Raw genomic sequence first — 10,112 nt, 5'->3', positions numbered from 1 at the left:
GCCTTTGGACTGGTCCTAAACTCATTAAAGGAGAAATCCGGTCATTTTTGACCCCATTTTCATTGTCCCCAGGGTCATCCCGACTTATTCGAAGCAAAACACCCGACAAAAATTGACGTTGCCTAGCCCGAGATCTGTACCTGCCTGGCAGCCTTCCAGACTCGCTCCAATGCTAACCCATTGGGGCAACTTTTATCTGCTTTCCTGGGACTCAGAAAACAATTCCAAGACCTATGCAACACAGGTTGGGTCCGTACGAGACACGACGGCGCTCGTTTAGCTCAAATAGTGTGGCAAAACGACATAAATGTGTGTTTTTGCATGGAGTTACTCACCTCAAATCACCCTGTAGACATTAGCAGTAGATAGCCGAGCGCCTGTCATCCCTCCCAGTCACCGCAGAAACATTTCCATTGTAATTAACAAATGTTTTCCCATTCATCCTCAGATATGACCAAATCTCCCTCCCTTTCCCATCTACATTACTGCAGGCTGTTCGAATTCGTGGAGTCTTGAGACCTTTGTATAACTTAGATATTAATTTCTTTCCACTTTTATAAATTGAAACCAAAACTTTATTACTTCTCTGGTCCTCTGTCAAATTGTATTTAATCGATTACTCACTTGGAGGTATCTGAAAAAATCTTGCCTCTCTAAATAATATTCCCCTTTTGAGACTGTCAAAACTTTTCACAGACCCATTGTGTATAAAGCAGCAGTAAGTCGTAAGGCCCCTTTCTGTCCATGCTTTAAATCTATTGTCTGTCCTGTTTGGAATAAAATCCATGTCATAAGCACACCAACGTAATATGTTTTCTGCACTCTTTAAATTGTATTTCCTAACTACCTTGTGCCAGGTTTTTAGTGTTAGTTTTATCCAGGGGTTATTCTTATTTGCAAGACTGTCTATAAGTTTTTTGTCTGCCATTACTGTCTGTAGGGGTGGACCCACAGAGCCTCCCTCTTCTATTTCCTTCCACCTGGCCCTGAACTGCAAGTCACAGAGATACCCCAGGTTCTTATCTGAGCCGCATAGTAGTAGTCTTCTAAATTTGGCAGCGCCATTCCTCCCTTGTCTTTTGATAATTGCATTACTTTAAATTTTACCCTTGGTTTTTTACCCATCCAAATATATTGAGAAATTCATTTCTGCCATTCCTCATGGGTGTTTTGACTCATGTATGTAGCATTGGCCGATTTAAGTTGCTTTGTATCAAATGAGCCATTGAAGGTATTTTGTCTTCACTTGATCTTGAGTCTTGGTTTTGACACGAAACATAAATAACATACAACTTGTCTAAGACTCAATTAAGTGGTTTTTGATTACTGCCCTGACGCAAATAAATATTTAAATAAAAGAAACAGAATTCTTTATTCCCTGTATTTTCCCTATTTCTCAGTCTTTGAATGGTTTTCCAATGAAACCAAATGAATGCAAAGAAATTGTTTTCAGACTAGCATTTATTAAGGTGTTCATGATTTTCAATTCAAATAAATCAGAATTGTGTCTGATGTAGGAAAGACATTTAATGATGAAACTTGAATTTTCTACATTATATTCTTTGTATATTAAATATACCAAGATTGTTAATGTAGATCAGAGCATACTATTTTAAACAAATTACAGACAGTATAAATAGCCTCATAATGAAATCTGTGGATCAGCAGGTTCTGAAAACAGTAAGCAGATTAAACCCAGATGAGCTCTATTTTGGTCTTATACGACAGTTTGGGTGAGCAGCTCTGCCTCGCATAGCACTGACAGGTGAAGTTTGCAGCCCAGGTGTTTAGGACAGCAGCAGAGGGGAAACCGATCGCCACGTACTTCCTATCAGCCCGCAGAATGTGGAACTGGGTGGGGTTAAGGTGGAGGTAGTGGGAGGAGTTGTAGCTCCTCCTGACACAGCGGCCCTTTCCCTGGCACAAGACTTTGCTGCAGAGCATGGCAGCCGCCGTCACATTGGCGATGTATGGGTTCAAGGTGGACGTCAGGTACTCGGACAGAGAATGACAGGCAGCCTAAGGGGGGGGCAACAAAAATTTGAAAGATTGAGTTTAATAAATGATACCTTTATCATAGGGACAATATTGAAAAAATACTTAGGGAAGAAATGTATATAATTATTGTCACATATTTAAAAAAAGTATATTACTGACTAGTGGGGAGTTTAGGTATCTAACTTCTTGTAGAGTTGTTAATACCGTGAGTCATGTGACTCCTGGACCCACCCAGCCATCGAGTGACACTGGAGTTGTTTTGATCTACTTGCCACCACTTTGGTGTGGGCAAATAAGTTACCTACGATCAAGCTTTCAAAGATATATCAACTTTATTTATTTTGTATTTATTATTTGAATTGATTGCACAGCGTCTTAGCTGTACCAGAGTTAGCTATAAGCTCATTTATATGTGTAGTCCCCGGGCAGGAAACAGAGAATAACCTCTCTGTTAAGAAAATTAAAGCTGAATGTAAAAACAGCAAATAACAAAACAGTACATCATCAACAGCACAACGGCAGATTTCATTTCATCACTAAGATATGTCAAATGTTTGCAATTTCAATGTGTGCAGCAAATGTCATTACAATCCATCCAGTAGTTGTGAAGACATTTCACTCTGCATCACAAATGTCAATGAAGAGAGTGACCTTGAGAAAATGTCAGAGCATTCCCAAACTTGGTAAGATTTTCTGGGGAACCCAAATTTCTGTAAATTGTCATGACGATCCATTAAATAGTTGCTGAGTTATTTCAGTTTGCACCAAAGTGGTGGATTGACTGGGTGACCAACCGACAGACAGGCCGACATTACCTTTACCTTTGTACATTCATGCTACAAACTAAGTCGTTTAAACAACCTCATCCTGAACTCTGAACGTAACCCTGAACTCAGAACCTAACCCTGAACTCTGAACTCAGCCCTGAACTCTGAACCTAACCCTGAACTCTGAACCTACACCCTGAACTCTGAACCTAACCCTGAACTCTGAAACTAACTCTGAACCTAACCCTGAACTCTGAACCTAACCCTGAACTCTGAGTTGACCAACTCTGAGTTTTGGGTTCCAGAACAGCTGTTCTGAATTAGTTCAATCAACTCTGAGTATGTAAACTCTGAGTTACGCGTGTGCCTTCCGACTCTACAAAGCCATCATCAATGGAGCTCCGATACTATGATTCACCATGGCAACCGGGAGAGAGTTATTAGATATTACTGAGTGTTTATGGAGAAAACGAGCTCATCCTTAGAAAGCAGAGCAACTTAACTGCATCAAATAGTTGGCGTGGCAGACATTTACTGCCTGACTTAATGTGTGTAATGAATGAAACAGTCGATTGAGCTATGTTTTTATAATGATATAATAATGTTTTATTTTCAGATCCGCAGTGTGAGTCTGTGGTCTAACGGTTAGCAACGCTGCCACATGGTGCATGTTTCCAAGTACATAACAAGTTCTGTTACATCTGTAGGTAAAATGACAAACACTGCAGTGTCTTGGCTGTCAGTTCCTCCTAAAACAGTAAACAAAGGAAGGTTTATTGTTTGCTGACTAATGTTTGGTGATCTGTGTTCCTCTAATTAGACCCGTGAAGACAGATACAGTATGTTTTCCTGACTGAGGATGTTTTAAAAGTGACACATCTTCAACATTGTGATTTTTCCAGCTTCTTAGCTGTTTACACACACATGTGTATTACTATTTTTCCACTGCAACTCAGAAAGGAAACATGGTACCTGAAAACAGTAAGAAGAGAAACTGTCCTTTATATGACATAATATATATATATATATATATATATATATATACTGTACATATATGGTATAGTGTTTTATATACATAAATTATATTCATACATTACTTATATTTAGTGGCATTATTTTATACTTGTATTTTATACATTATTTACTTTTTTTTATACTAGTGGGGAGAACAGAAAGCCTCCAGATCGCGTCTAATAGGATGTAACTTTTTCTATGACTTCCTGTCAAATCATTGAAGGCCGATGGAAACTGTCCGACTGGAGTGCAGCTTTTAGGCTCCGCCTCCTGCTGCTCTGCCTTCTCTCGTCTACTTTCCATGTGCGCGAGTCCGCAGCTCTTCCAGTCTGGTCGGGTGAATCAGTGAGTGATCCATGCAGCGAGTGACGGCAGAGTGATACACAGTAACAAAACCTCGGCTGCTTCGATATACGGCCGAAGTTTAACTCTGCAGCAGCCATTGAACCACCTTCTCTTGTCCGTGTTAACTTCTAGCAGCCACTTGCTCGGGTAAACTGATGGACTAGGTCATGTTAACATGTGATTTTACAGGTTTTAAAGAAAGTAGTGAGTGGCGTTAGCAGCAAGTGACCCGGGTGAATGGAGACAGCAGACTCGACTAACCCGGATCAGTTAAAGGATCCGGGTGATATGAGTGGATGAAGGAATCTTCTCCCATCTCAAGTTACAAGTAATTGACACTTGTCTCTTAATGAAATGGACAATATCACTGAAACCTGCTGGACGATGGTGCTTCTCCTGCAACTCATAAACAGTGTTTCTCCACCTTTCTCTTAGTTTGTATGGCAACTTTATGATTATAACACGCATGTTAGATGGCATATTCAACTCAGACATTTATTTAAGTCCTCCAAGGCATTACAACAGATGCGTAGAAACAGGGCTAAGGCTTGCAAGGCCTTGACATCCTTCGCTTTCACCTTGTTGTTGTAGTCTTTACTTCCTCCCCACATTACGACTCCTGAAGCTCCCAGAGCTGCAGACTCTCCTACAGTGCTCACCAGGTCGGTCTGAAAGAGGATGAAGCACACAGGAGATTTAACACTTTCTTAAAAAATATTTTACACCCTAAATACTAATCCATTTGTATAATTTCTATGAACGTCAATAGAAACTTGCAAATTGCTACTGACCGATCGATTTCACAAGAATTCATATAGGTCTGGTTCATAGACTGTATATAAAGATGGAGGACATGTCAGCTTCTCAAAACATCTTGATCATCCCCTGTTGGCTGGCTTCAGTGTTGGTCATAAGTCCCACCCCTCCATTTCAGTGGATGGGACATGAGGCAAATTAAAAGAAAGATTCTCAAATAAATGATCCCCAAAGATGGTTCCAGTCATTTTAGCATATTTTAGTTTTAAAAGCCCTATAAAATTAAAATGTATTATTATTATTATTATTATTTTAAATAGTAGATGCATGTTCAAGAATTTTTCTGATTTCTGATGATTTGTTATCATTTCAAAAATTACAAATTACTTATTTGATGCTTAAAAAAGGAGGTGTGACATAATGATTGACAGCTGTGGCTGTGCTCAGCAACCAACAACAAAGTCCATCAGGGATGTCAGAGTGATGTAACATTTTTTATTTTTTATTATTATTATTATTATTTAATATAACATACTACCTTTTTACATCTATTAATAATAGTAACAAAAATAGTCACAGAAATGTTGCCAATTGTGAATCAGATGTTAGCAGAAATCAACTTAGAGAAACAAAACTCTTCAAAGTATATCTCGTAGATTAACAAGCCAAGCGTTAACTGCTGTTAGCAACCACTACAACAGACTGGTTACAGGATACGTCAGTCACTGCTGATGGTTAATGTCATCCATGTCTGTTTGTTCATTTTCCAGAATGGATTTTCAGACAATGGAGCTTCTGAAGCAGAAGTATCAATATGGACAGATTTGACCAACCTTAGTTTAGTGCAAAAGTGACTGAAGCTGCTTTTAAGTAATCACCTGGGTCTCGAACTGTTGGGTCTGGTCACGGTACAGTGGCCTGGAGTAGACATAAATAGGCATGGTGTATGGATGTTTAGGCAGTGCAGCCACCCTCAGCGCCTCCTGGACACGGTTACGGACATAGATTGCAGCTTTGGGGGAGTTCCTCAGGGTTAGGTGGAGGTAGACGGATGGGAAGAGGGCAGTGCTGTGCTCCCACAGCCACATCATCTGGTTGTTCTGCTTCTGTGTCTTTGTGGAGCACTGCCCTGTGTAGCCAGGCTTCTCCCAGCCATAGTTGTAGCAGTCTGGGAACAGGTAGAAGCCCCAGCGGCGGCTCGGACGTGTGCCGATGCCAAGGCTGATGGTCTTCTTCATGAAGCACCGTCCAGCACACTGGAACTGGCTTTTTGCCAGTTGAGACATTTCCTTTGATGACACAAATGGGGCCATCTGCATTGCATGAGTGATGGACAGCTTCTGATAAATACGTTTTGACCCCCAGTTCTGGTCCCACAGGGGGCGCCAGGACTCCCAGTCGATGACAACCAGTCCAGGAGAGGAATCCTGGGAGATGTAACGATCGATCTGACTCTGGGCTTTGGCCAGATGCTCCGTCAGGTTGCCCCTTTGGGGGATTCCCCCACTATAGATCTTTTGATTAACGGTGTCTACTTTAGGGTAGAGGCCGAGACGGTCCTCATAGAAAATAGTGAGGAACTGACCAGGCACTGCGGCGGGTGTGGTCACCACCTGGAAGGCTGTGGTGTCCAGTGGGATGTCAAGTTTTCGACACTGGTCGGTGGGAGCGTTCCATATGGCCACAAAGGGATGGTCCTGGATCAGTGGCGGCTCAGTAGGCATCAGTACACGAGCAGTGGTGATAGAGCCAATGATACAGAAGGTGATACAGGACAGGAAGGATGAAGCCATCAGAATGGCTCTGGACAAATTGAGGAAAGACAACAAATTAGGTTTAGGCCCAGTTGACAACCTTGCACTATCCACTCTGCCTCCATGTTCACATCCCAAACCTGTGGTGAGGAAGTGGACAGTAAAACCCAAAGACAGCAAGTCGATCCCAGTACAGATTCTCCATGAATTTATGTGCAAGAGCTGCTAAATACATTGTCATGGTCTTAAACATAAACCTGCAGGTACACTTCTGACACCTTTTTCATGATGGGATTAAAGTGGCACAAGGAGGACCAAGAACCACTTAGAGGGGAGAGCTGTGCAAAATCAGAAAATTCATCAATCATAAACAAGGAACATATTTCAATGGCATCAGTTGTGTGCGTTTTTGGTTGTCACTCTTGGGTCTTAAGGTGTGTTAACACCAAACGTAAAGCCAATTTTTTGCGGGGACGCAATTGCATACAAATTAATGCAAAGAATGTAGAATACGGCAAGTTTTTTTTTACACAAGGTAAAATATTTCAACACCAGGCAAAGTTTGCCTTAAGTTTGGTGTGAACGTACCTTTATAAAATGGTTGCAATCTATGTCTGTATGTATGATAAACCCTTGTAAGTTGATGTTATTTGAAGAATACAAGCCCAGAATCAATTCGTCAGCTCAAACATGTTCAAAAGTGCACTTAAAGTGATGGTTCAGAGTGAAATGCACCCTAGGTCATTTCCACCATGACATCCAGCCAAATACCCCCTCAGAAGCAGTTTTAGTGATGGTCAACATTGCTCAAGATAGGGCTATCAGCCGAATGGCTTAGTACTGGCGCTAATGGTACATTTTGTATATCTCGTAAATTACCCCACTAATAATGAATGGAATGTTACCAAACTTCTGCAGTAGTACACATAGGGTCTGTGCTCACAAAACGAGGCATTTGAAAGTTTGTAAGTACATCAGGAGTGTATTTAAAAGAACACTTGCCTGATAGCTTCTATCCTCTGCTGCTAATGCTACCGCTGTGTGAACGCCACTTCCGTGTTTACCCAGCTCTTGCCGTCACGTTTCACGTGAGAGTATGAAAAAGTTTAGCTGCATTTTTATAAATGCTTGTATTATCAGGTCAACTCATTTTTATAAATGCTTGTATTATCAGGTCAACACTTGTCAACACTTATTGACCTGATAATATAAGCATTTATAAAAATTCAGCGAAACTTTTTCACACTCTCGCGTGAAACACGCGTGACGGCAAGAGCAGGGTACACACGGAAGTGGCGTCGACGCAGCAGTAGCGTTAGCAGCAGAAGATAGAAGCTATCAGGCAAGTGTTCTTTTAAATAAATATAAAATGCGAAAACAAAAATCTCTGAAGTGGAGGAAGCCGACTGCTGCAGGAAGCGAACAGCAAGCGAGCTGTAACGCCAGTAGTGGATATAAAATAACACTAAAACAAGATGTATGCACTATGTTGCTAAAAGTATTTGAATGAATGAATAAGCTTTAATGTCCCTCAAGGGGCAATTCAGTGCACAACAGTGGCCAGCACAACAAACACACCAGACAAACACACAAAGCAATAGTAAATAAATAGAAGTACATCATAAAAATAAAACATAACAGTGTGAGAATTTCCAGAATACATCGTAAAAACTTGTAACTTGCAAGTTACACCAAGTCATCAACTACAGCTGATTCAGATATTTAACAGCTGATAGAACAAACGATCTTAGGTATCTATTCGACCTGGCCTTCCTAGAAAAAGTGCCCCCGGGTTCCGTCCGACAGGAGGCAGCAGTGAAGACGAACCAGAACGCGTGAGACGGAGGGAGGATTGTCTCCAGCTTCACCCGCACCAGGATTTATTCACGGAGCACCAGCCTGATCACCCAGCACCACAACGGGTAAGTCGAGCTGCGCTCTGTGTTGCGAAATGCCCCCTCTCAGATATCTCCTATGATCGCGCAGAGGAGTTCGGCCTATGCAAATGACTCCTTTCGTTACGTAACAACAGGAGCTGAACCTGAACAGCCTGTAGGAGCGCCGTTGTACAAGTGGGGGTGCTGCAGACACCATGCAGGAGTCGCTTGTTTTCCTAATCCTGGGAGTTGACAGGCTCAGGGAGGACCAGGTTATAGGTGTAGAAACCAGAGAAAATATGGGACCTTTAAGACTCTTGTCTTTTTAATGTTGAGTTTCTCTCATGATTGTCAACTTTTATCTCAGACAAGAATCATACATTATAGTTTTATGGCTTAAAATCTTTCTAATAAGATCTGTCGGTCAATTCAGATTGTTTGAGCTCTGCTAAAATGGAAAAAACTACTACTTACTAACAGAGTTAGTAGAAATTAATAATTTTTCTGTATTTAAATGTTGTTATGCAACTATGGACATGTCTCTCTGGTAAAACTGGTAATGTTTCTTAAGAAATATCATGATTTAATAAAGAAAACTATATAACAATGTATACAACAAAATTATTCTGTATTTGCTTGTAAAACTGAAGAGAGACACAAATGTATGTAGCTGAAGAAGATTAACATCTAGCAATTAAGTGTCTCAACAAACTTTCACATGATTTATATTATATCCATTATTGTATTACATACAGAAAATGATATAAAAATACATATTTTACATATACTCGCAACATGCCATCAGTTCTTACCTGCTGCTCTCACGGCTGTTCGAGGCATCTACACTTCTTCACATCTGTTTTTTGCTGCTTCATGTGTCAGCGGAAACTGTATCTGATCAAGGTCCTGACATTTTCCCTGGACTCCATTTTCATTCAGGCGTTGGGAGAGTAGAAGATTCAGTAGTTGGTACCTTGCTCAGGGTCATGATTGTTGTTTTAGTATTGTTTTAATGCAATTTTATCATGTTTGATTGACACTTACAATTTGACAGAGCAGATGAATATTCATTGTTTCATATATAAAATACATTAAATTTAAAGGTGCAATGTGTAGGCTAATATCTGGCCACCTGAAAGAAAGGAAAAAAAGATGCCTCCACCAACCAGTCAAACACGTAATCCTTTTATCCGATTGGACATTTGTTTGATTCTTTCGCTCACTTCTTTTCCTGATGCTTCTGTGTTTTTTGCTGTTAAAACTGGGCAGTCTAAAAGGCTTCTGATTGTTGACCAGCACATTTCTGTCCTTATGAAACATTTTTCAAAAAGTAAACCAATAATATGAAGATCACAGTGCACACTAGGGTGTAGGCACTATTTTAATGACAAATTACATTTAAAAGCAAGAAAGAGCAAACTACTTGTTTTAATGTTTCATCAGATTTATCAGACAGTTTTTATGTGATGAGTGACTGCACTGATGAGTATCTGCATTTGACTCGTTTTCCTCAAATGAAACACTTGCATATTTTTTTTGTCTGGTATTTTTCATAAGTCATCATCAGTGAGGAAGCATTGAATGTAACATCTGTGTTCACA

At 40.4% G+C, this 10,112-nt stretch overlaps 1 protein-coding gene across 1 annotated transcript; it reads right to left on the bottom strand.

The window, feature by feature from the left end:
* Positions 1–1,487: 1,487 nt before the first annotated feature.
* On the bottom strand, positions 1,488–9,342 carry spam1 (sperm adhesion molecule 1). Its single transcript, XM_084018196.1, has 4 exons — positions 9,324–9,342; positions 5,759–6,683; positions 4,703–4,792; positions 1,488–2,019 (listed from the first exon to the last, which is right to left on the bottom strand). Exons 2-4 carry the CDS (start codon positions 6,671–6,673, stop codon positions 1,690–1,692), a joined length of 1,335 nt encoding a protein of 444 aa, XP_083874322.1. The 5' UTR covers positions 6,674–6,683; positions 9,324–9,342; the 3' UTR covers positions 1,488–1,689.
* Positions 9,343–10,112: the final 770 nt, after the last annotated feature.

The sequence above is a fragment of the Eutrigla gurnardus genome (assembly GCF_963514095.1).
Source record: "Eutrigla gurnardus genome assembly, chromosome: 9".
In the NCBI taxonomy this organism is placed as follows: domain Eukaryota; kingdom Metazoa; phylum Chordata; class Actinopteri; order Perciformes; family Triglidae; genus Eutrigla; species Eutrigla gurnardus.
The sequence above is the reverse complement of the archived record's forward strand: the minus strand, read 5'-3'. Positions and strand labels throughout refer to the sequence as shown.